Consider the following 27,768-nt stretch of genomic DNA (forward strand, 5'->3'; position numbering starts at 1 on the left):
CAAGGTTTTTCCTGACAAATGGCATAATGAACTGTTATAGCAAGGGTAGCATCAGTAAAGCCTGGTACAGCCTGCAGTGTTAAACGAAAAAACTGACAAGCTCAGGAGAAGCCGATGTACTAACTATCTGATGTTAGTACAGCGATCTCCTCTAGTGTTCTGACAGGGGTACCACCCTTCAACAGAACGGCCGGCTTCTGTCAGACCGACTGCAGTACACACGGGCCAAATGTCGGACAATTTCTATTGAACTGGCCACTGCCAGACGAAATTCGGCCCGTATGTACTAGGCTTCATTTCACTTTTTGTATGTCAGCAGCCTTTAAAGTGTTATCTAATGACAGTGTCACTTTAAGTAATCTCCCTACCACACCCTTTGAGACAGTCATACTCACAATGTTTGTCTCAAGATTGTGCCTTAATACAAGTACCATCTGCCAATCTTTGTCTGTGGTCTTATTTAGTTTATTCTTTCAGTCAGTAACTGCCAATTTGCAAATTCAACTTTCATTAATTGATATGGACTTGAATTAAAATATATTGACAAATATGCGATTGCGGGAATTGTATTGCATTGCATCAGGAAAAAGCAATGTGTAAAGAGTAGGAAGTGAAAGACGAGAGCTTTACCTATATACAGTGGAACCTCGGATTACGAGCATAATCCGTTCCAGGAGAATGCTCGTAATCCAAAGGACTCACATATCAAAGCAAGTTTCCCCACTGAAGTCAATGGAAACAAAAATTATTTGTTCCGCATTGACTTCAATGGTATGGAATACCACATGCGGCCAGAGGGCGCCGGAGAGCCTCGGGAACACACGGAAAGGCCCGATGACAGCTCGGCCTCGGGAACTGCGTATTGCCGAGCATTTCAAAACGGCTCCACTCGGCTCCCACGCCCCCCCCACCCACCTCAGGCCAAACACGGTACTGCACACCGCTGTGGCTTGAATTGTGCTTGTTTTGTGACAAAACACTGGCAAACCAAGTCAGGATTTTTAAAAATACAGTGCTCGTATTGCGAAACGCTCGTTAACCGCGTTACTCTCAATCCGAGGGTTCCACTGTATACTGCAGAATTCAGTTAGACTTATATGACATGTCTGATTCAGAGAGAAATATACTTTTACAATCACAACATAGATATTCTTAAACTTTTCTAAAGTTCTTACACATTTAAACCTACTATTCCTTATGTAAGCAAAATGAAAAGTGTGTACACAATGTTCTGAAACATAAGAGATATTTTCATTCCACCAGGGATTATTATGAAAATGAGAACTGTGAGACAAGAAAGTAGGGCCTATTTATTAAAGTACATACAATTGACAGATGCATCAAGTACGTACAAAAGATGCCCTTTGCCTTTGGCAAAATACACCTCCAGAAAAGATGTCTACAAATTAAGTGTACATTTTTAGACACTTTGGGCCAGATTCAGAAAGAATCGCGGCGGCGTAACGTATCGTCTTTACGTTACACCGCCGCAAGTTTTCAGCGCAAGTGCCTGATTCACCAAGCACTTGCGTGTAAACTTACGGCGGTGTAACGTAAAGCCGTCCGGCGCAAGCCCGCCTAATTGAAATGGGGCGTGTACCATTTAAATTAGGCTCGCTCTCGCGCCGAACGTTCTGCGCATGCTCCGTTAGTAAATTTCCCGACGTGCTTTGCGCGATTCTTTCTGAAAATTACCGTGCCCCGACGTGTTTGTGAATGGCGACGTGCGTAACGTACTTACACCGGAAAAAAAAAATTAAAAATTCGACGCGGGAACAACGGCCATACTTTAACATGGCTGGTGTAAAGTTAAGCCATGAAAAAACAGGCTTAACTTTGCAACGGGAAAAAACGACTTTCGACGACGTAACGCACGCGAGTAGCTTCGTGGATCGCCGTAAAAGCCAATTTGCATACCTGACGCTGGAAAACTACGCAAACTCCACCCAACGGCGGCCGAAGTATTGCAGCCTAAGATCCGAAGGCGTACAAAGCCGTAAGCCTGTCGGATCTTAGCCAAATGCCGTCGTATCTTGTTTGTGAATCACGAATTAAGATACGACGCGGCAAAAATACGCCGGAGTATCAGTAGATACTCCGGCGTATTTCTTCTATGAATCTGGCCCTTTGTTTTGCACGTTGAATACTTAAAACAAAATCATTGAAAAGGACACTGAGCAAAGTACATGTCTCTGGCCCAACATTCACACATTTATATTTTAAGTCAATCTACAGAATTTACAGAAAAAAAAAAAAAAGCTGTGCAATGGTCCCTAGATATTCCAAAATAATTAGTGTGAACTGAATAAATCAATTCCTACACACTTGATTTAAATAAAGCAAAAACAAAGAAGGAGAACTGTTAGAAGCGTTTATTAGCTTGCCATGCAATATATTGAAGATTTAAGGTGCTCTTTCATAAACCCACTGGAAATGAAGCGTGTTCACATCCTACCAAGTAGGCATCATATCTGGAAACCAGACTCTGCCAAGATGCTTGGATACTTCCCAATGAATTTGCTCCGGATTATACTTCTGGTCAGGGATTAATACTTCCTCCATTATGGAAAGTTGAGACAAACGGCCACCACACATTTTAACAAACTCTACAAAAGCAGAGCAAGAAACTTCACATTCACCAAGTCCAATGGCCGTCAGGCTCTTGCATCGCTCTGCAATGCGGATCAGTTCTTCATCAAGTGGACGAAGTCCATTGGCACACACGACAAGCTCCACTAATCGGGGACATGTCATGCCAACACGGCCAAGCACTTCCTTGCTTACCGATCTTCCAAAGTACAGATGTGTAACTGGTGTTTCGTAACGGAAAAAGGGATCAAACTCTTCTTCATAAAGGAAAAAGTACATGACTAAGTTCACCTTTGGAGAGTGCTTTATTAAAGCATCCCAGCTGCTTTTCTGAATGGTATGAAAGTGCGTTTGTCCTGGGTTTTCACTGACAGCATCAATACGCAAGTGCTCCAGACGAACATGCTTTTCTGAAGACAGTGCCAGGAGGAGCTCATCACTCAGTAAATAATAGTTCAATGCCAACTCTCGCAATCCATGACACTGGTCAGCTACACACAAGATTCCTGTAATCAGATTTAAAATGTTTTAGCCGTCTGGTATAGGTTATTACAGGTATATATAAGAAAAAAAAAAAAAAAAAAAAACACACAATACACTGGTACTTGGTCACCTCTTTTATATCGAAGGCAATTCCCTCCTATACTGCACCACTTTTCAGAGGCTTACTCTTTCAGAGCACCTTTTGACATATCTGGTCAGAGTGCCCAGCAGTACCAACATTTTGGACCGGCATATAGCAGTAATAACTGGGGATGCACAGATAACATTTTTACGAGTACCAACAATTGTTTTTAATACTCACTGATGCCAATTACCATTACCGCAAATGCTTTTTTATAGACTTCAGCTGTCGGCAATGGTACAAAGCATTGAAAAGTTATTTACAAATTAAATAATTTAAAAATAAAAATAATAATTAAATTTTAAATGTGAAACGTGCAAATATCTGCAATATCCGCCGGACCGTTTCCATCGGACATTTCTGCTCCGGATTTTGATCTGATGGGCTGTACACACCATCAGATCAAAATCCCAGCGGAAAACATATGCGGTGAGGTGGCCGCGCTGTCGGCGCGACGATGACGCGGCGACCCTGGAAGGTAAATACTTCCACGCATGCGTTGAATCACTTAGACGCATGCGAGGGATGGGGATCGGTCGGACTTATCCGGTGAGTCTGTACAGACGACCGGATAAGTCCGGCGGACAGGTTTCCAGCGGATAGATTTCTTAGCATGCTAAGAAATTTTTATCCGCTTGAAAACGGTCGGCTGAACAAATGTCCGCCAAAAAAAGTCCGCTAGGCCATACACACGACCGGATTTGCCTGCTGGAACTGATCCGCGGATAAATCCCAGCGAACAGATCCGGTCGTGTGTACGGGGCCTTAAAGCTGTCAAAAGATTAACGAACAAAGCAAACCAAAAAAAGTTTTAATTAATAGTTTATAAAATGGAAGTGAATTTTTTTTAAAACATCAGGAAATTAATAAATGGAGGAGAATAAGGAGTTAATTAGGAATAATTGTCTTAAATTAGGGTTTAATAAGGGGTTAAGTAGGAGGAAAATTGTATTAAATAAATAAATAAATAAAAAAGGAAATTTTATTTTTTCTAACTTGACAGGTTGCTTTAAATTGTCTTCATCTGCGGATTAAAGTTTCTCCCTGTTTTAGATGATAAACAGAAAGATACAAAAAGAAACAATGTTTCTTTTTATCTTTCAGTTTCAGCGGCTGAGCAATGTTGTTGATAAACATTGCCCAGCTTTTTTATCTTTGACAGCTACAATTGCGGGGACTTCGTTTTGTTCGGACCTGCTTTTTAACAACCGATACTTGCCAACTTTTTTATTTTCTTTTAAAATTCAGCTTGCAGTGGGGAAATCACGCTGACAGCTGAAAGAACTGAATCTGAAAGTATAGGTTTCAGGTATCGGAGCATTTGCACGATAGCGATACTCCTGCAAATGCTTATTATCGGTGCAACCCTAGTTATAACAGAAGGCATTGGGTAGTTGTCTCCAGAAGAATTTATTAGAAGTCCTTCTTTTCAAGACATCCTATTGCTGCTAGTAACGCCTACCTTTACAGCAGCAAATAGGTCAATTACTAAAGTGTGGAAGACACCAACATCATCCATTGAAAAATATCAGAATATAGTCTTTTTCCACCCCCTTCTCCCTTACTTCAAGGTCTTTCTATATGAATGTAATGGTGGGTGGTCATAAAATGTTACTTTTTTAAAAATGATTTTTTTCTAATTAAAGATTCATACCAATATGTTATGAGATGTCTAATTCATATGTGTTCCCTTCCAGTCACAACATTACAATACCTCTGAAGAAGACCAGTAAGGTCGAAACGCATTAGGAACAGTTTATACTGCAACACATTTCATTCGCCGTATAAATGCAATGTTGTGTACTGTTTATACATTTCATGTAAATCATGTCTCTTTGTCATGCCGCTACTCATTTTCTATTATGCAACACACTTTTTGCCCCATGTTCTTGATAAATAACTTTTATATATGTGAATAAATACTCTATTTTTTACTACATTGAAATCATTTTTGTCTATTTTAGCTGCCAAAAAAACCCAACTGGGAAAATGTCTCTATTGTATAGTCTCTATCCCTTCTATCACAACTTATTCATGTAGGACAAGTGCATCATTCTATCCCAATGATCCCCTTACATATGAACCCAACAGTCTAGTACTCATCCCAACTCTACTCTGCCCTCCCTTCGCATGTGACCCTTGCATTGTTCCCCTTAAACCCTGCTAGACAGTATCCCTAACCTAATGTTATACTCACTCTTCTCTGATAAATATTTCCATTGGAGTGGAGTGGGGATGACTTAGGAACTTTTGTGTTTCCATGCATGTATATCTAGGGGTTAACACTTTTTATGTCACGTTTGCTTGCCGACAGCCACAATTATGCGGGTGTCCTTTGTGCTTTGTTACTACCGTATTTTGTAACAGTTGAAGGACTGCGTTCTATGCAACATGATAATTTCCCACCAAGGGAACATGCCTGATATAATGATTTCTGTTGATATCGACACTTCTCAGTTTTCATATTTTTCTGTATTGTTCTTACACAAAAAGGCTTTTAATTTAAAATGTATTGAAATAAATTGCATTAATTATTGGTAAAAATTCAGAAATTCATAATTGTTTTTTATTATATAATAAAATTGTGGAAAGTAATCCCCTAAAGCAAAAAAAATCTTTCAAAAAGTCATGTTTCTTTTTCTGGAGTTGACAAACACACTTTCAATCATTGTAAAGCATACCTCCATGTTTACGATGCCTTTAAATAGTTTTTATGAGCCAAGCTGGCCCAAATGAACTACTGTAATGCAGGGGGCTGTGGAAAGTCTTTTTCCTGAAAACTTCACTCTTAAAGTTAGGGTGCGTGTTATATGCCTGTGCGTGTTATACGCCGATAAATACGGTACTTCCTTCACGAACAGGTGTGCCTGCTGGGCATGCTGTATGTAGCATCAGCTTCCCACTACTTACAGTGCTATATGGGAAGTCCAAACAAACTAAAGTTAAAAGAAACATGGAGATCAGCTTTAAGCTAAATCACGTATATTGTCCACATACATACCTGCAGGAGAAACATGTGGGCAACTGCTCATCTTCAGAAGTTTCAATGTGTCGCTGTTATTTGCCACTAGCACTTTTAGAGATGGATCGTCAACTGGAGTGTCATCAATTTTAAGTGAGGAGAGGGATTTTGAATTAACAAACACAACAGTAAGTGCAGATATGAAATGCGACTATGAAGGAGAAAGAAAAAACAGGAGAGTGTGTTACTGCTGTAAAATGACAATGCAGTTAACCATACAAGTACCATGCAGAAGGTCCTACTGACAAGACCTCACAACTATATAACCCCCCCCATACAGGAAAGTTACAGTACTTAAAGCCATATGTATTATATTGCCGTTTGCCAATTATTAGATGTGATGGCTGCATTATTTTTTTCCTTTAAAATACACCCGGTGATCCAATCAGTAAGTTTGTTTTATAACTTCAACTATTAGACAAAGCCGTCCAGCAAAAGTAACAGGTATAGTGTTACCTAGTTTTAGGCTTTGTGTACATCGGCCTATATATATATATATATATATATATATATATATATATATATATATATATATATATATATTGCGATTTTACCATATTGTGCGTTTTTTCACGGCCGGGAAAAAAACCTCCAGGAGAGAGGGAGGTTGAAGTTCACCTAAAAGGCGGCAGCTCCTAAACTCTACTAAAAGCCTATGTGTACGTGGACACATAGGCCCAGATTCTCAAAGGAGATACGACGGTGTATCTCCAGATACGCCGTCGTATCCCTGAGTCTGAGCCGTCGTATCTATGCGCCTGGTTCATAGAATCAGTTATGCATAGATTTCTATTAGATCCGACCGGCGTAAGTCTCTTACGCCGTCAGATCTTAACTGCATATTTACGCTGGCCGCTAAGGGTGTGTACGCTGATTTACGCCTAGAAATATGTAAATCAGCTAGATACACGAATTCACGAACGTACGCCCGGCCGACGCTGTACAGATACGCCGTTTACATTAGGCTTTCCCGGCGTAAAGTTACCCCTGCTATATGGTGGCATACATGCGGCGTACCAATGTTAAGTATGGACGTCGTTCCCGTGTCGAATTTTGAAAAATTTACATTGTTTGCGTAAGTCGTCCGTGAATAGGGCTGGACGTAATTTACGTTCACGTCGAAACCAATACGTCCTTGCTGCGTACTTTGGAGCAATGCACACTGGAATATTCCACGGACGGCATCCCTGGTGGTCCAGTGTGGGCATCCTCGGGGGGTCTGCGCTGATAATCGATCAGCACAACCCCCCCCCCCCCCATCAGAGGAGCAGCCGATCGGCTCTCCTCTACACGTGTCTAACAGACGCGAGTGAGGAAAAGCCGATTACCGGCTTTTCCTGTTTACATCGTGATCAGCCGTGATTGGACACAGCTGATCACGCGAGACTGACACCTCGCAAAAACGATCGCCTCGATGTGCGCCCCCGGGGGTGCGCAGCAGCTCAATATCCTGAAGACATCATATGACGTCTGGTCAGGATATTGAAACCACTTTGCCGCCGTCGTTTTGTAATAGGGCGGGCGGCAAGTGGTTAAAGGAAGAAATGATTGCACCCATTAAGATTTAGCAGAAGGAAATTAAAATCACCGGTTTACAAAACAAACACCAGCATTTACCTTTGGAAGATCCATAAAGCTTGGTCTTGCAGTTGAAATAAGTCCAAGAGTTTTTAGGGAGCAATTTACCAGCTGCGAAAGAATATCGCATGCAGCTTCTGCGGATTCCTTGCTGCTATCCACCTGCGATACAGACAAAGTATAATGCATGATAGTGTTTTACAGTAAAATGCAACGATTAAATGAACAACTAGGCTCATCATTCAGTTTGAATTCAAATGTTTTCCTAAAAAGCTGCACTTGAGCATTTAACTGGCCATACATTATACAATTTCCTTCATATTTACTTTCAACTATGTAGTGCAACGGCCTGCCTGACTGCATAAAAAATTTAAAGTGCTTATGTTTGACCTGATATTATATGTTTTTTTGGTAACTCCAAGAGCCGGTTCACACAGGAGCAGCACGACCTGCCGAGCGACTCGGCAAGGCGAGTCGTCCCTGTGTGAACCGGCTCTAAGGGGGTATTGTGCAAAAACATTGTATAATGTATATAGCCAGCCTTAAACTCAGCAAATAATCAGCTTGTAAACAAAGTTCTGTCTTCAAGTAGCCACTGCATTACTACACTAAATGTAACACAAGACCCGAGACTTTCCTGTTAGTATTCTTTTTATTTTTTTTTACTGTGCATCACCTCACTAAAAACGTAAAGAACCCTAATGGACAGAACCTACCTCTTTCACGGACTCTGGGATGCATATCTATAAAGTAGCAACATCCACTATTCCCAAAAGTATTAGGACACCAGCCTTTTACACGTACTTAAAGTGGAGGTTCACCCTAAAACAATTATATAGCATTCCATCCAGCATACTGCCGACATGTACACTATGCTGCATTTTTTTTGCTGTACATACCGTTTAATCGTTGTTTTTCTTTTCTGCCTCCCGCGGGGAATAGGCATTCCTATGAAGAGGTGTAGATGATTGACGTGCGGCTAAGGAGTGTCCAGCGTTCCGAAAATAGGCGAACTAGGACTCAGCTCTATACGGCGCCTGCGCAGTCAGCTCCTAGTCTGTGTGCAGGCGCCGTATAGCGCCGAGTCCCAGTCCGGCTATTTTTGGAACGCGTGACGCGCCTTAGCCTAACGTCAATCATCTACGCCTCTTCATAGGAATGCCTATTCCCCACGGGCATCTGAAAAGAAAAACAACGATTAAACTCCAGCGCTGTGATTGGCTGGGGCGGCGATGACGTCACTCCCGCGCATGCGCACAGGAGACTTCAATTCGGCAATCAGCGGCGCATTGCGGGGGGAATATCTCCTAAACCGTACAGGTTTAGGAGATATTCTTTATACCTACAGGTAAGCCTTATTATAGGCTTACCAGTAGGTAAAAGTAAAAAATGTGGGTTTACAACCACTTTAAAGTTCATGTGCATGTAAAAGGCATGCGTCCCAATACTTTTGGTAATACATTGTATATCTGCACCTCCCAAAGTTGCTGTATGAGAGACTTCTCAGCCTTTAGAGCCCTTTCACACTGGTGCGTTTTGCCTTTTTTTGCGGTAAAAATAGCACTATTAAACCGCTCATAAAACGCTCCAAAAACGCCCCTCTCCATTGAAATGAATTGAAAACGCTGTAAAATCGTGGTGTTTTACCGCTATTTTAACGCTCCGCTATAGACGTTTCCGGTGTGAAAGGGCTCTAACACAGGCTATCTGCAAATCAAGCAAGTGCCAATCCCTGTAATCTCGGACTGTTTACATCTCTGACCTCTGAGCTGGCTATGGCTGGAGAGTCCATCTGCCCTGGTAATAAAACGGAATACTTGAGGACCACCTAGGAGCACAACATCTCGTGTAAGTGCACCTGCTTATTTTACATGTGGATTCCACTCTAGAACCTGATTTTCAATGTACATTAAGCTCCTGCCCTCCCTCTGTATAACCTGTATACTTATGTATCCAGTGCACCATTACCGAGCTCTGTGTTTTATTCCCCTCAATACTAGAATGCTTTTTAATTTCCCCCCAAAAAAATGGAACAAAGCATGATATCACCCTGGGGGTGTCTACTTTCCAAAAATGGGTTATTAACCACTTAAGGACCGCCTCCTGCACATTTACGTCGGCAGAATGGCACGGCTGGGCACATGCACGTACAGGTACGTCCTAGAACTGCACGATTCTGGCCAAAATGAGAATCACGATTTTTTTGCTTAGAATGAAGATCACGATTCTCACGGCGTAAAATATTTTACATTTATACAAAAAAAAAAAAAAAAAATGGGCTAACTTTACTGGCTAGTTTTTTTTTAATTCATTAAAGTAATTTTTTAAAAAAAAAATGCATTTAAAAAGACTGCTGCGCAAATACAGTGCAACATAAAATATTGCAACAACCGCCATTTTATTCTCTAGGGTCTCTACTAAAAAAATATATAATGTTTGGGGGTTCTAAGTAATTTTCTAGCAAAAAAAAATGACTGATTTTAACTTGAAAAGAGCTGTCAGAAAAAGGTTTGGTTTTTAAGTGGTTAAACGTTCCCTAATTTACATACAGAAGTTTATTCCTTTGATGTGATACAATGTTTAGACTTAACTTTCCACTGATAAAGAATGTTTTCAAAACTTGGCAGGCTGCCCAGACTTTGACTTTTGGCTGAGAGTAGAGAGGAAATTCTTTGCATACCAAAGTGCAGAGAGAAAATTATTTTCATGTCAAAGATTGTGAAACCCTGTGTCAAGAATTGCAACAGGAAAAAGATCGTGAGAACGATTCTTGGCGATTAATCGTGCAGCTCTAGTACGTCCTGTGCTAATACCCAGCGACCCGGTCTGAAGCCCTGGGGCCGCGGGACCCGATCGCCGCTGGAGTCCCGCGATCGGTCCCCGGAGCTGAAGAACGGGGAGAGCTGTGTGTAAACACGGCTTCCCCGTTCTTCACTGTGGCGGCGTCATCGATCGTGTGATCCCTTTTATAGGGATACACAATCGATGATGTCACACCTACAGCCACACCCCCCTACAGTTGTAAAACACATTAGGTCACACATAACCCCATAAGCGCTGTGAAAATGACAATGGTCCCAAAAATGTGTCAAATTTGTCTGAAGTGTCCGCCATAATGTCGCAGTCACAAAAAAAAAAAAAAAAAAAAAAAACGCTGATCGCCGCCATTAGTAGTAAAAAAAATGTTATACCAAAAATAGGTAGAAGAATACGCATTGGCCTAAACTGAGGAAAAAAAAATGTTTTTTTATATATTTTTGGGGGATATTTATTATAGCAAAAAGTAAAAAATATTGCATTTTTTTCAAAATTGTCGCTCTATTTTTGTTTATAGCGCAAAAACTAAAAATCGCAGAGGTGATCAAATACCACCAAAAGAAAGCTCTATTTGTGGGGGGAAAAAAAGGACGCCAATTTTGTTTGGGAGCCACGTTGCACGACCGCGCAATTGTCTGTTAAAGCGACGCAGTGCCGAATCGCAAAACCTGGCCGGGTCCTTTAGCTGCATTTTGGTCCGGGTCTTAAGTGGTTAAGATAACAGGTGGATGTGTGTTGCACACAGGGTTGTGGAGTCGGAGTCGAGGGAAATTTTGGGTACCTGGAGTCGGAGTCGGCAAACAATGCACCGACCCCGACTCCGACTCCTACTAAATTTAGATTGGAATTAAAAAAAAAAAAAAGCAAGTTTAAATGTGCCAATTCACAAAAAGTTATAATTAATGACTTCTCTACTGTAAGAATAAAGACCAATGCATGCAGTGCCTCACGTAACCGCAAAACGAACACGTTAAGTGACCGTGAAGAAGCATGCTTTTCATGTGCTTCACTATATGGCACGCAACGCACAATTAGGAGCTGCAATACTTATACTTTCCATAGTGTTGTGTTCTGCTTTTACAGGGAACGCATGTTAGAGAACCAGTAAGTGTCCAAATAAAAAAATTCCAACAGGAGTTTTATAAAGCACTAAAAGAAGTTGAAAAGTATGATCGCTCATCAAAACTTACTGTTGAAGAAGCCATCCTTGTTTATCCAGAGATCGTTAGTGATGTGGCCAGAATAGTTACTGCAATGCCACCCACCCAAGTCAGTGTCGAAAGATTATTTTCAGCCCTAAAAATAATAAAGTCTGACTTAAGAGCCTCTATGAAAGAGGATCTGGCAGAGGCAATTCTCTTCCTTAGAACTCTACATTGAATTGATTTGCATTTGCTAAGCCTATAACTACATTTCAAGATTAATATAAACCATTTCTAGGTTTTACAGATTTTGTTTTTGGTTCATTATAGATAAGCTTTGTTTTTGTTCTAAAACAACCAAATAATGTGGTTTGTATTTTTGAACTGGTAAAAATCCTGTTCCTGATGTTTATGCCTGCTGCTACTATCCAGTCACTTGATTGTTTTCATTGTGTTTGTCTTTTGCTTAAACTGTGCAATACAGTAGACTGTTGGCTTCCCAGCCAGTAGTCCTGTGGTAGGTTGCGTTTCTTTCCCTCAAGGAATGTATAAAATACATTCGCATATTAATACAGAGGAGTCGGAGTCGGGGAGTCGGAAGTACATAAAACTGAGGAGTCGGAACATTTATCAACCGACTCCACAGCCCTGGTTGCACACAATGCTGATATTCCCGGCTGACTATCCCATGTGCAATTTAACCCTCTATATCTGATTTTCTCACAAGTGCAATGGGCATGTGGATGGGGAGCTTCAACCAAACACTCTCAAATGATGTCAATATGGTGGTGAAATCCATTGCACACACAGTATTGTTTGGTCTGTACCACTACTATTGCACAAGCACCGGACCCTACCATGTTTCTGACATCACAATATGTCATCAAATCCTGTGCATGCGCAGTAGTAGCAGTCACTATCACAAATGCATATTGATGGCAGCTTTTCGCAAGTGAACGCAACTCCCGCTCACACTACAGTGCTGAACTCTTGTCACGTATACTCACATACCTTTGCTTTAACCATTCTTCCCTGCGCCCCCCTCTTCCCCACCACTGTGTGACCTCTCCACATATCCACATTTTATTGTTGGTTTCTAAATAAATACATAAAATGCCAAGCATTTAGATGTTTCAGGAACATACCTTAAAGCTGACATACTGCAGGTGATTTGAATGTCTTTTTATAATCTGTTTGATCAGATCAGGATGTGTTGCCTTTAGGTAGGAAGTAGCTGGTTGATTAAGTTCAAATTCAAAACAGCGCCACAGGTCAGGCATGTGAAAAACATGGTTCCAGTTCCTGCACACTTGTGATGCATGTGCGCGGTCCAAAAGTGGCAAATACTGAAAAATCTGTAGTATTATATCTGGGAGTAGATTTCCCCAGTCATGTGATGACATCTTTGTTGTTTTATCTCCTGAACTTTTAGGTCTCTTTGACAATTCCCCCAGTTCTCCTACTGATAAACCAATGCTGGTATCACTGGCCATTCTTCCTCTTTTCATCCTATATATAAAGAGAATATACACATCAGACATCTACAATCATAAGAAAGAAATTGTAATATGATTAGCAAACCCACACGTGTCAAAGTCTGCACAGCGGCATGTGGGTAGGGAAGGAAGCCAATACAGTGCAGGAGGGCACTGAGGCTCTGCATGAACTGATCATTCAAGTACATTTGTTTATGGTGTCATGTTATTGCTATGTAGGTTAGTAGATAATGTTTCACTTTGTCACAGTTTCAGAGCTTGAAGCCAACCTTTGGCTAGTGAGAGAAGAAAATCTGTGTAGTTTAGACTTTAAACACAAAACAAAAATTATATTTTCTCATTAGTATATATAATTTTCTGCAAACACAAAAATTCGAAGTAAAAAGTGTAAAAAGTGCTGACACCACAAATAAGAAAATAGAGCAAATAGAGTTAACAGAGTGTGTCAAAGTTTACTAGATCCAAAAATAGGGTTCTGAGAGTCGGTTCACACTAGGGCGACACGACTTCCAGCGCGACTTTCAGAGGCGACTCTGACACGACTTGAACATGAACCACAGGGCGATCTGGGGCGATTTACAACACGACTTGAAGTCGTCTCCAGGACAGGAGACTTTCCAGTGGCCAATAAAACAACAATCAGCTCTGGGAGAGGGAGGGGGAGGGAGAGGTTTGCCTGAGAAATGTATGTTATCTTCCTGGAAAGTCGCTTCAGTTAAGACAGTGATCTGACTTCTGAGGCGACTTCTATTGAAATCAATGGGTACAAATCGCCTACAAGTCGGATTGAAGTAGTACAGGAACCTTTTCTGAAGTCGGATCGCCTTTAGTCGTGTGTATTAACACCGCTCCCATTCACTTCCATTGTTTTTCTCTACAGCGCGACTTGGGACGACTTGAGGCGACATGAAGTCGGATCCCAAGTCGCCCCAGTGTGAACCGGCTCTTTTGTTGCTCATTGGCAGAAAATGTGGAAGGCCTGGAGACTTAAATTTAATTGTTTTTTTCCTTTTTAAAGTGGCTGTAAACCCTTTACAACCACGTTAGCCTACAGGTAAGCCTAGAATACTTCCTCTTTAAGCGATGTTCCGGGCATATTTTTTTTTTTTGTTTGAAAGCTAAAATTAATTAATCACATTAAATAGCCCTTAAAACATATTAATAGCTCCCCAGGCGTTCCAGAAATCATTGCAAACACTTGCCTTATATCCTCCAGCTCATGTTGTGGCCGTATCCATCATATGTGTGGGCATGTGAAGCCCAGTTTTCTTCCTGGTTTTCAGGGAGAGGTGCATGCTGGGCGATTTTTAGGCACAGTAATGCCCAGAGACTCCTGGGAAAGGAGTGTCGTCATTTCCCAGGAGGCAATGGGGTCTTAGGACAGAAAGTTGATCCACCTAGGACCAGGAACTAGGCAGATTACGAAATGTGCCTAGTAACAACCAGATCGAAGTGAGTAAAAAAAAAAATGTTTTACATTAAAGGCAAGCTGTTAATAAAAAGTTAATTTTTAGAGTGGAACGCCGCTTTAACATTCTGCTGAAAGAAGAAACATGCAGAGTTTGCGATACACCAGTGATGGCGAACCTTGGCACCCCAGATGTTTTGGAATTACATTTCCCATGATGCTCATGCACTCTGCAGTGTAGTTCAGCATCATGGGAAATGTTGTTCCAAAACATCTGGGGTGCCAAGGTTTGCCATCACTGCGATATACAATCCACGATCCATTTCAAGTAAAGTTGCAAAAACCACAGAACTGGACCAAGCATCAACTGTGTTGGGAAAAGTAATATAGAACACAGGAGACATATCAATCCAGGAGCCAACAGACAGTTTTTGAATCTCATCCAAACTACCTCGATCACTGGCCAAGCAAATTCTTCCATATTCTAAGGCTGCATTCACACCTAGGCGTTTTCACGCCAGACGCCCGCCGCTATTACAGCCTGCAATACGCTGGAGGGGTGATTTTACATTGTCGGCTATGGAGATGGTTCACATCTCCACGCCGAACGCCTGAAGCTCAAAACAAGTCCCGGACCCTTTTTTTCGGGCGGCTTCGGCGTTCGGGCATAGCCGACAATGTTAAAAATCACCCCTCCAGCAAAAAACAAGGCTAAAAACGACGCGTTTTGTCGCCGCAAATCGCGGGACAAAACACCTATTTTATGTCGCCGCAAATCACCTACGCAAAGGTGTGAATTCAGCCTAATTCATAAAGGAACTTTGGCAAGCTCAACTTCCTATGAATAGGCTGAGGGTAAGGTCACATGTTTCTAGGAAGCAGTATTGGGGGATTGAACACCCCTAAAAAAACAAATTGGCTTTTAAAGAACAGCGCTACCAAAATTAGACATTGTCACAGAACGTAGATTAATTTCTACTTCAGGTTAAACTAATACAAAATATGCTGACAAAAATATGAAATATGAAAAACAATCTTTATTTGAATTACATTTAGCTGCTCTTCTGAAAATACGTAACACGTCACAAGATTTATTCGGCATGTGACACAAAAGGAAGATACCTGCGCCCAACAATTTATTTTACAATTATGGAAGGAAGCAATTCCCCATCTTGGTCCACACCCATGACTCCGTCATAAGTATCTTGGCATCTTTATTGAATATCTGTATTTAATTAGTAAACACACACAAGGAGGGAGGAGAGCTCTTGAGTTTTCCCGCAGTGATTACCCAGTTTTGTTACAGTGATTTGTCACCATATTGATTTTTTTATATATATAGCAAGAGAAACTACTCATCAACTTAAATTCATCGGTTTTAACTCAGTGGCAAATTCGCTATCAAGAATTGCACTTAAAGTAGAACTATAGGCAGAAAAAATAAATAAAAAATTCATTCTGGATAGAGTGAAGCCTCGCACACACGATCAGACTTCCATCGGACTTTTCCATGGATTTTTGTCCGAAGAGCGTTGGCCGTGAACTTGTTCTGCATACACACGGCAGAACATTTTCAGCCAACTTTCACCAAATCACGTGATTTTTCAGCTCTCTACCACCACCCTTTGGGCAACTTCTGCTATTGTTGGCTGATGTTTAGCATTGGTTCTGAGCTTGCGTGTTTGTACTTTGCACTTAAATACGATGGACTTGTGTACACACAAATTGGATTATTCTCCATCAGACATTTGTTGTCAAAAAGTTTGAGAGCATGCAGAGCAAACATTTGACCGTTGAAAAAGCAACAATTGTGCGATGGAGCATACAGACGGTCGGATTGTCTGATAAAACAGCTCTGTGGGGCCGTTGTTGTCGAAACGTCCAATCATGTGTACGGGCATTAACTCCTGTCAAAAATGTTTTTGCCATCTGGGGAGATTTGCTTTCTTTGGTTATTCTGATGTTTACATGCCGCGTTTGCTTCTAGCATTTAAAAATAAATAAATAAATAATAATTTGTTAAAATGAAACGCTGCTAAACACGAGTCGCCGCATTTGGCACTTCAACTGCCTCTAATCAGCTTCTGAATGCATTTTTTGGGTTCAAGAAAAAGCCTCTAAACACAACTGCCTAGAAACGACTGTAAGGCCCCTTTTCACACTGGGGCATTTTTCGAACGAAGCCTCATCTGCAATCCCAATGTGCGTTTTAGGGCGTTTTTGCAGTGCCTCGGTGTAAAAAGGGTAAAGCGTTTTTACAGCGCTTTCAATTCATTTCAATGGAGAGGGGCGTTTTTGGAACGCTTTTTTCAGCGCCCAAAAGCTGCTCCAAAGATGCTGCATGCAGGACTAGGTGTGAAAGGGTCCATTGAGATGCATGGAGAGCGTTTTATTTGCGCTATTTTTAACGCTAAAACGCTGTAAAAACGCTTCAGTGTGAAAGGGGTCTAAACAAACCAGTGTACATGTACTTATAAGATAACAGAGGAAAGTTCAGGAGCAGTTGAAAAAAATTCCCAACTGCTCCTAGGGCCCCATGCACACGAGACGCTGTTAAACGCGTGTTCAGAGGCAGTTGGACACTTTTTTTCAACTGCCCCTGAACACATTCAATGTTATCCTATGTGTCCATGCACACAGTCTCCTTTATTGCCGTTTTTAGGCAGTTGCGTTTAACCTTGTTTTTCCAGAAGTACCAGCGTTTTTCCGTGATATCGTTTATAAGCGTTTTTAAAGGTGACCTATTTTTGTACATTAGAAACCTCAAAAATGATGGCAAATGATGGAAAAACCATTAAAAAAACATTAAAAAAAAACATTGCATTGTGGACAATCCACAACTTGTGGCAGGTGACGTGACAATTGGACAATTCACAACTTGTGGCAGGTAATGTGGCAAGTGGACAATCCACAACTTGTGGCAAGTGGACAATCCACAACTTGTGGCAGCTGACGTGGCCAGGTAACATGGCAGGTGACGTGGCAAGTGGACAATCCACAACTTGTGGCAGGGGACGTGGCCAGGTAACATGGCAGGTGACGTGGCAAGTGGACAATCCACAACTTGTGGCAGGGGACGTGGCCAGGTAACATGGCAGGTGGACAATCCACAACTTGTGGCAGGGGACGTGGCCAGGTAACATGGCAGGTGACGTGGCAAGTGGACAATCCACAACTTGTGGCAGGGGACGTGGCCAGTGAACAATCCACAACTTGTGGCAGGGGACGTGGCCAGATGACATGGCAAGTGGACAATCCACAACTTGTGGCAGGTGACGTGGTCAGGTGACATGGCCAGTGGACAATCCACAACTTGTGGCAGGTGATGTGGCCAGGTGACATGGCCAGGTGAAATGGCAAGTGGACAATTCACAACTTGTGGTAGGTGACGTGGCCAGGTGGCGTGGCAAGTGGACAATTCACAACTTGTGTCAGGTGACGTGGCAAGTGGACAATTCACAACTTGTGGCAGGTGACATGGCCAGTGGACAATCCACAACTTGTGGCAGGTGACGTTGCAGGTGACATGGCCAGGTGAAATGGCAAGTGGACAATTCACAACTTGTGGCAGGTGACATGGCAAGTAAACAATCCACAGCTTGTGGCAGGTGGCACGCTAAATACAAGTACACTGCTACTCTCTCAGCTGCTACTCACTCTGGTCTCACAAAATGGCTGTAATGGTTAAATAATACTGAGCTTAGGGAGGGTCTTGTGATGTTTCTTAACTAAACGCTTATAAACGCAAACGCGGTAAAACACAGCTAAAATCGCGGCAAAACTGCCGTTTTGCATGGGGCCTAAACATCTGTTTACCAGCAGCAGTGTACATGAGGCCTAGGAAGGAAGAGTTTACAATGTTTCTACTTATCTACCCGCACGGACAATGTTGTTAAAAACTTGGCAGACTGCCAGAGTGAGCAGAGAACTCTCTACACTTTTTACAAGAAAGAATCGGGAAACTCTGCAATAGAGATACGTAGCATTACATCCTTTCCAGGCCATGCTGACTGGGGAAATTAAAAGTGGGACCTGGAAGTGATGGTCACTTCTGGGTCAGCAAGTAGGGGAGGAGAGCAGGTGTTCCATCAGATTTCATAACGGAAGTGTCGTTCCGTCACGGCCATATTGGTACACCCCGCACGCAGCCAGCCTACAGTCTGAAGTTGCCAAGCAGACATCTTTTTACACCCACAAAGTCTTACATTTCACACTAATTTTTACCAATAAACTGAGCTTATATCATGAAATACATTATTTAGAATTCTGTGACACGGATTTAAAGTTGAATTTTAAAAGTAGCAGTGTTCTGTCAGATTAGCAAACTTGTGAGATCAACAGGCTTACAACTGCTTTTAAAATTCAACACAACTCAAAACAGTGTCACAGACTAAATACTGTATTTCACAATATAAACTCAGTTTACGGGTAAAAGTAAGTGTGTAATGCAAGACTCCGGTGGGAGTAAAAAGATGTCTGCTTGGCAACTTCAGACTGTAGGCTTACTGCAGCTGAGTGCGGGATTTACCAAGATGTCCGTGACGGAACGTCACTTCCGTTACAAGATTTGATTGGTTGCTTAATCTGATGGAACACAGGCAATTGTCCATTCAGCTCCCTCCCCTTTACCCAGCAGCATCTGTCAAGCCGGTCCTGGTGCCGCAAATGGGCAAACAGAGTCCAGGATACATTGTGGGGGTGCCCGTTACTAATGGGGTTCGAAGCAATCCAGCAGATAAGCACAAAATTGCATCAAAACAAAAAAGGAAGAAAAGTTTTACTATTAATACCTCAGTTTTATAAAGATTGAGTTTGAAGAAGGGGACTCACCGGGATTTAAAGTTCAATTGTACTTTAATAATATTATACAGGATTTATAAAGCGCCAACAGTTTGCGCAAAGCCTTACAACACGAGGACAAACAATATAGTTAGAGCCGATTCACACTCCCGCGGCACGACTCCGGGGGCGGCTCTGCAAGTCGTCCTGAGGACGACTTCAGAGGCGACCAGCAAAACGACTTCTGTATAGAAGTCAATGCAGGTCGCCTCGAGCCGCCCCCGAAGTCGTACAGGAACCTCTTTCTAAGTCAGGAGCGACTTGCGTCGCTCCTATTAGAACGGTTCCATAGCTTTAAATGGGACGCGACTCGTCAGCCACCTGACGAGTTGCCCCAGTGTGAACCGGATCTAACAATACAAGTTAATAATTTATAGAAGAGTACACAAACAACTGTAAACACAACACAGGCTGCCCTCAAATCCTAGCTGCCATATCCCTGGTATCTTTTTTATAGCTAGCGGTCGACTTTTATATAAAAGTGGTCTCAGCAGCAGATTCACTGTGAGATCAATTTTATAGGCAGTGGGATAGGTGCGACCCCCCGCGTGCCGTTTTCTGGGTTTACCAAAGCCATTGGTAAACCAGGAAGTGATCCGGTCCGATTGGTGGCTGGTTAGGAAGCCGGGTGAGACCAAGAAAGTCCCCGCTCGACTCTATGCCCTTGGAGGACTGGAGCGATGTCTAACTTCACTTCCGCACCTCGACCTTAAAGGGATTCATTTTTTCCCCCCTTAAAGCAGAACTTCACTGGATCTGAGCACCACAAACCAAAAACACGATTTCATTCATTTTTAATATTCAAAGCAAACTCCCTCATCCACATCTCTTTGCTTTATTTTGTTGAGAAATCAATTGAGAAAACAACCCCCTAGCATTTCTGGCTGCGGCCATCTTGAGTAAGGGCAAATGTTTCATGTAGCATTTACTTCCTGGAATCCATCTGCTCTTAGCTCAAGCATGCAGGAGTGTCCTTAGCTGAGAAAACCCCTTTTCCCCTCCCCTTTTGAAAACTCCTGGGATATATGACATTGTTTGCCTAGGCAAGAAACCAGGAAGTAACTGAAGACAAGTAAATACAATATACTTTCCCATCTACTTTAAATAGATTTTTACTCCAAAAGCATTTTATTAAAATAAATGTGAAAAAAAAACGGATTTAAATAATAAAAAAAAAAAAAAAAAAAAAAAAAAAAAAAAAAAAATATATATATATATATATATATATATATATATATATATATATATATAATTTTTTTTTTTTTTTTTTTTTTTTTTTTTATTATTTAAATCCGTTTTTTTTATTATATATATATATATATATATTATTGATTTTTATCCACCCTGATTAAAAATAATCAATTTTGTTCGAGAGAGTGAAGGTCCACTTTAAAGGCAAAGTGTTATATTTTTTTTGTTTTTAAAGGTGAATGAGAGATCGAATGGGATCTGATGAAACGGACATGCTGCCTTTTTTTGTCCAATCTCCCCATAGAGATCAGTGGGGCTCCGACAGGTCCGTCTCTCAACAGAGCGATCCCCCCGCTAAGCTAGCGGAGTCCACTGAGTGGATCTTCTCCATGTAAAAGGGGCCTAAAGCATCGCCTACGTATCGTAGTTTGTTGCCATTCCACAAGCGTGCGCAAATTTAAAGTGTGACATGTTAGGTATCTATTTACTTCCCGTAACATCTTTCACATTATACAAAAAATTGGACAAACTTTACTACTTTTTTTTTTTATTCATTAAAAATTATTTATTTTTACAAAAAAAAATCCATTTGAAAGATGGCTGCGCAAATACAGTGTGACATAAAATATTGCAACGATTGCCAGTTTATTATTTAGGTAGGGTCTCTGGTTTGGGGGTTCCAAAAAAAATACATACTTAAAACTTGTAAGCAACTAAGTGGTCAATGGAACCTTAAAGTGGAGGTCCACACAAAAAGGGAATCCCCAGTTTTTGGAACCCTCCCCCCTCCGGTGTCACCTTTCAGGGGGGTGCAGATACCTGTGTATTACAGGTATTTGCACCCACTTCCGGGAATAGACTCCCACCGGAATCACGCCACTTTGCGTCAGCCCCCCCCCCTCCCCGTCTTCTGGGAAACACACTGGTCCCAGGAGACAGCAGGGACCAGTTAAGGCTCGCTTCTCACTCATGTGCAGTAGGGAACCGGGCAGTGAAAAATTTGGGTGGACTTCCGCTTTAAAGCGGAGTTCCACGCAAAAGTGTAACTTGTGCTCATCTGTCTTCCCTCTACTACCAACTTTGGCACCTTCTGGGGCAAGGGACCTGTTTTTGACAGGCACTGTTCCCCACTTCCAGGAGGCGACGGGCCAATTAGAAAGCGCACTGCGCTTCGTGCAATAGGGAACCAGCTGTTAAGTTTCACTGCTGGGTTCCCTAGCAGGAATGGCGGCTGCACCTGACCCGAAGATCGTGCTGACATCACGGGCTCCCTGGACAGAGAAGTGTCCTAATATTAAAAGTCAGCAGCTGCAGTATTTGTAGATGCTGACTTTTAATTTTTCGTGAGGGGGACTGGAGCTCCTCTTTAGGTGGTCATTGAACCAATCTAACCTAATATTCCTTTACAGAAGAGCAACGACATGAGGTCAGCAGGGGAGGGATGAGCTGTGTTTATATACAGACAAAACGTGACCGTCCGTCCATCCCATGGCGCGCGCCTGTCATTCCATAAACACAGAGCACAGGAGGGGGGTCACGTGACCGCGCCCTATACAGCCTCCGCTGGCCCACCAGCAGCGTCACGTGACATTGGCCCCAGTATAGAGTGCGTATACAGTACCTGTATGGTGGGTCCGGTGAGGTGGTTCGCAGCACAAGTGTGGTCGCTCAATGCCTTCGTCTCCTAGTCGCATTAGCCCGGGACTGCAGTGTTGTAGCTCAGCTCCCCGTCACAGCGCAGCCCTCCCCCGGTACTCATTGGACAACCAGGCTCAGCACAGCCACCGCTCGGCCTCGTATTATGATGGATGTTGTTGTCCCGTCTGTTAAGATGGCGTCGCTGGTGCGCGTTCCCCTCACGAGATGGCTGCGAGTATAGAACGATGAGGCTCCTATGCGGGAGCGCGCATAGAGAAGTGGCGTGAGCGGCTGGCTGGAGTCCTCACAGCAACCTGTGTGTGTAATAATACTGTGTACCGGTGTGTGAGCATCACCACCCTCAGAATGACGCAGATGGAGGAGCTGTTTCTATAAAATACTATATTAAGCAATGTGTGGCAGGGGTTGTCAGCTACCCCCCCCTCAACACCCACTTTTTTTTTTTTTCTAAGGAAACATTTAGACCCCTTTCACACTGAGCTGCGTTAGCGCTAAACCATTGCGTGTTTAAGCAACGCTTTTTGTTACTTTTAACCCCAAAGACGGGGTTGAAAAACCTCCCAAGTTGCGGTGCTTCCAAATAGATTTTCAGGCGAGAAAAATGCACTGCCCATTCATTGGGGCATTTTGGGAGCAATGTATGTAGCGCTCCCAAACCGCCCTAAAGAGACTTTTCCTAACAGCACACTGCGTCAGTGTAAAAAGACACTGGGGGTTATTTACGAAAGGTAGGTGCAAAGTGCACTTAATTTTGCACTGGAAGCACAGTCGCTGTAAACCTGAAGGGTAAATCTGAAATGAGGGGAAGCTCTGCTGATTTTTGATTATCCAATCATGTGTAAGATAAAAATGTGCAAAGTGGATTTGCCTTTAATAAATAACCCCACTGTAATAAATGAGAGGCAGTTTTCAGGTGCTATTTCTGGCACTAAAGCACCTGAAAACCGCCTCAGTTTGAAAGAGGTCCTAATGCTTATAAACACTATAAAGAAAATCGTGCGGACATTTTAATTTCCTTTTGGAGTAAAAAAATAAATCTATCTACAGATAGTTTTCTATTTAAGATACATTAATACATCAAGTTTATTCAGCACTAGCTGAATACCTGGCATTGCCCGGTCTTCCTATCTTAAAGGAGTTGTAAAGGTAAACGTTTTTTTACCTTAATGCATCCTATGCATTAAGGTAAAAAAAACATCTGACAGCACCGCCCCCCCCGAGCCCCCGTTTTACTTACCTCACCGTTCGAAAGTCCCGGGCGCGTGCTTGTCATCCTGCTCGGTTCCCAGCCTGGCCGTTGATTGGCTAGGCTGGGCGGATTGATAGCAGCGCAGCCATTGGCTGGCGCTGCTGTCAATCACAGCGGATGACGCGGCGCGCCGGGGGGCGGGGCCGAGTGATACAGTCGGTGGCTATGGCCGCTGCTGTATCACGGGAGCGCGCTCGCAAAAGCTTTCCACCATGCGAGGGAGCTCGCATGAACGTGGAAAGCTTTTGCGAGGAGGAGCCGAGACAGCCGCCGAGGGACCCCAGAAGACACGGATCCGGGTCACTCTGTGCAAAACGATCTGCACAGTGGAGGTAAGTATAACATGTATGTTATTTAAAAAAATATATAATTGTACCTTTAGTGTTCCTTTAACCTTTTGGGGAGGAAAATCATAGTAATATAAATATACCCATCTTTTATATAAGGGTGTAGGTAAGGGTTAATTTAACTGTCATATATTTTTATTTGGCATATAAGTAATATGTGTACCAGGTATTATTGAAATATCTCCAGGCGTACAGAAGTTATGTGGGAACATACATTTCCCATTGATTTGCATGGGACTTTAAACAAAAACCCAGACCCTCACAAATGGGGGTAGTTAAGGGATAAATTAACTATCCTATAGTTTAAGTGGACATATAAGTAACATGTGACCAAGTGTTATCGAAATATCTACAGCCGTTTGAAAGTTATGAAGTAACATGTATTTCCCATAGAGTTGAATGGGACTTTAAAGAAAAACCCTGACCATGGCAAATGAGGGTGGGTAAGGGTTAAACCACCTATCCTATGTTTGTTGCTGACATATAAGTAACATGTGTGCCAAGTTTCATGTTAATATCTTTAGCCGTTTGGACGTGATGCTGGAACATACATACATACATACACACACACGTTGAGTTTTATATATATAGATGAAATGGAGCTTAGTTATGTAGCATGAGGCTGTATATTCTGCAATATTTACATTTTTGGTAAACTCCAAGCTGAGATAACATGCACTGCATTGATGCCTTCACACAATTTCACAGTAACCATGAGATAAAACAAAGTTCCCAGAATATTCCTTTATCTCATTGTATTGCAAATCTATGTACACTACAAACTGTATGATTAAATCAGTTCTGATAATCGCTGTTTTACTAGCCTGACACCTTCTTCTAAATAGGAAACCTGCATTTTGTTTGCAAATATTAAACCCTCCTTTTTTTTTTCACGTTAATGCATCCTATGCTGGATCTTTGCCCGTGGTTCTCGGCTCTTCATTGGATAGATTGCCATTGGCTCCCGCTGCTGTCACTCAAATCCAATGATGGCGGGGCAGAGTCCTGCAATCGATGACTATTGACATTGAATGCAGGACTTGGGAGTTCGCCCGCAAGGGAACCCCCCTGGGAGAGCGCTTCCTATAGGGGGTTATATGATGCGGGGAGGATTGGGTTGCCACCTGTCCAGGATTCATCCAGACAGTCCAGGTTTTGAATCATGTGTCCGGGTTTAAGGTTCTCTGAAACCTGGACACATTATTCAGACAGGAATGTGGCTTGGAACAGAGCATGATAGGAGGGTGAGGAGGCACTATGTATGCTGCATTACTATTCTATTTGGAACGCACAAAGGTGTCCCAGGTCACTTATAATTATAAAAAAAAGTGGCAACCCTATGGTAGGAGCCGAGATAGGCGTTGGGGGCCACTCTGTGCAAAATGAGCTCCACAGTGGAGGTAAGTATGACATGTTTTTTTTTTAAATAATCAAACCTATAGTTTCACTTTAAAGATTCTAACTACCAGCAAGAATGAGTCCTCATGCCGCGTACACACGACCGTTTTTCGGGTTGTAAAAAATGACGTTTTTAATGGTCTAGAAAAACCAACGTTTTTTTCAACCCGATCGTTAAAGCGGCCTTGCTCACACACGATCGTGAAAAAAAATGCTCTAGCAAAGTGCGGTGACGTACAACGGCACTATAAAGGGGAAGTTCCATTCGGATGGCGCCACCATTGGGGCTGCTTTTGCTGATTTTGTGTTAGTAAAAGACGATTCGCGCTTTTCAGTCTGTTACAGCGTGATAAATGTGCTATCTCCATTACGAACGCTAGTTTTACCAGAACGAGCGCTCCCGTCTCATAACTTGTTTCTGAGCATGCACGTTTTTTTCACGTCGTTAGAGCCCACACACGATAATTTTTTACGACGTTGAAAACGTCCTGAAAAATTAGAGCATGTTCGAAATTTTTAATGCCCATTTTTTACATCGTGAAAAATGCTCTGGAGCCCACACACGATCGTTTTTAATTACATTAAAAAAAAATTAATTTTTTACAACCCGAAAAACGGTCGTGTGTACGCGTCATTAGATTTAAAGAGGACCTGTCATTTCGGATCCAACATGGCAGCACCTGTTAGCGGGAATCCACTCACCTGCTGCCGCCACGTCCCTCAAGCCTTTTTACTAAAGATTTAAATCGACTTGATTTAAATCAAATCCACTCTGGTGTGTACACAAATTTTGACAGCCGATTCCGAATTTTCATACGAAAATTCCCGAAGGTACAAACTCCAAAAATGTTCTCATACGGGAACAGAATGAACGATTTTCATTTAATGTGTACTGTTTTCGTACAAGAAAAATCAGCATGATCAGAAACAATAAACAACAAGAAAAGCCTTTGTCGTACGAGAATATTTGTAAGAATGTTCGTACCCATATTCTTTCAGCGGTTCCGATTTGCTATGAAACATTGAGAAAAATCTGAGGAACATTCACCCTATTGTCATATAGTGTTTACTCCACTTTAGTAACAGCACATTTTTTTACTGAAAATCTGAAACATGACAGAAACTACTATTAGAAACGAATGCTAGCCATACACCTATCGAAAAATAGTTTGAACGAGTTTTTGAAAAACGATTTTGCCATCATGTAATGACTGAAATTTGATCAATAAATCATTCAACTGACATAAATTAATCAATATTTTGTTTTTGTCACATAAGCCCAGTGAAAACTGTTCAGGCGAGAAACACATTAAAGGAGTTGTAAAGGAAAACATTGTTTTGCCTAAAATTAATGTCTGCAAGGTAGACTGACAGAATAGTGTAATGATTATGTTAAAAAACGAGTAAATACCTATTAAATTCCTTCATCTATATCACCTCCGGCATTCTAGTTTCTGTTCTCTCATTCACTTCCTGGTTTGCATCGTTCGTTCATGTAAGAACTACATTTCCCAGTATGCATTGCGGCACACCCAGTAATTCACACCTCCTTGAAGTCTCTAACACGTAGAGAGCGTCCTGCCACACAGATGTAGTTCCCAGGAGGGGGTGAGCACGTTACTGACCACCGTAGTAAAGCCTCCCTTCACGGTGGTCAGTAACAATCAGACAAGCAGGAAGTGAACAGAGAAGAAATAGAGCAACTTCTGAGCAAAAACGAACAATGAGGAAGTGAAAAGAGGAATGTCTGCAGGTAAAGGATGCTTATTATAAAAAAAACAAAAAAAAAAACATTCCTTTACAACCCCTTTAACCTTTCAATTCATCGTCCGTTCGGCCAAACTTTTCCTTTGATTTTTTTTTTTTTTGTCTCAAAAACGTCACAACTGATTTTCGATCTGTGCCCATTAACTAGACGATAAACAAACTCCAAATGACAGATTTTCAAAAATGTTTTGTCTAGTGTATGGCCATCATAAGATAATTGATATTTCAATGATATGCAAGGACTGGTTCAAAGTATTGTGGCTCTGTGAGCTGCGTTTGCGTACGCACCACCACCCTGTGCTTATGTTTCATGCTGGAAAAAAGTTTCCCGTGCCAAGGATCCCGCCCAGGCCAATTTTCAGTTCTCAGTGCACACTTTGAATGACAATTGTGCGGTCATGCAACAGTTTACGCAGATGAGATTGTTATTTTTTTTTTTTCTGAAACAGATAAAGCTTTCTTTTAGTGGTATTCACCACAGTTTTCTTTTTCTATACAAACGAAAAAAGACCACAATTTTGTAAAAACATTTCCTATATTTCGGTTATAAAATCTTGCAAATAAGTTATTTTTCTTCTTCACTGATGTGTACTGATGAGTCGGCACTGATTATCAGTGTAAATGTGCCCTGTCGCAGGATT

General features: G+C 41.9%; 1 protein-coding gene across 1 annotated transcript; it reads right to left on the reverse strand.

Annotated features, from left to right (window-relative positions):
• Positions 1–2,357: 2,357 nt before the first annotated feature.
• Positions 2,358–22,612, reverse strand: FBXL3 (F-box and leucine rich repeat protein 3). Its single transcript, XM_040341395.1, has 5 exons — positions 22,329–22,612; positions 12,919–13,282; positions 7,854–7,976; positions 6,216–6,387; positions 2,358–3,095 (listed from the first exon to the last, which is right to left on the reverse strand). Exons 2-5 carry the CDS (start codon positions 13,279–13,281, stop codon positions 2,452–2,454), a joined length of 1,302 nt encoding a protein of 433 aa, XP_040197329.1. The 5' UTR covers position 13,282; positions 22,329–22,612; the 3' UTR covers positions 2,358–2,451.
• Between the last annotated feature and the right edge of the window lie 5,156 nt (positions 22,613–27,768).

This window comes from Rana temporaria, chromosome 2 (assembly GCF_905171775.1).
Source record: "Rana temporaria chromosome 2, aRanTem1.1, whole genome shotgun sequence".
Taxonomy (NCBI): domain Eukaryota; kingdom Metazoa; phylum Chordata; class Amphibia; order Anura; family Ranidae; genus Rana; species Rana temporaria.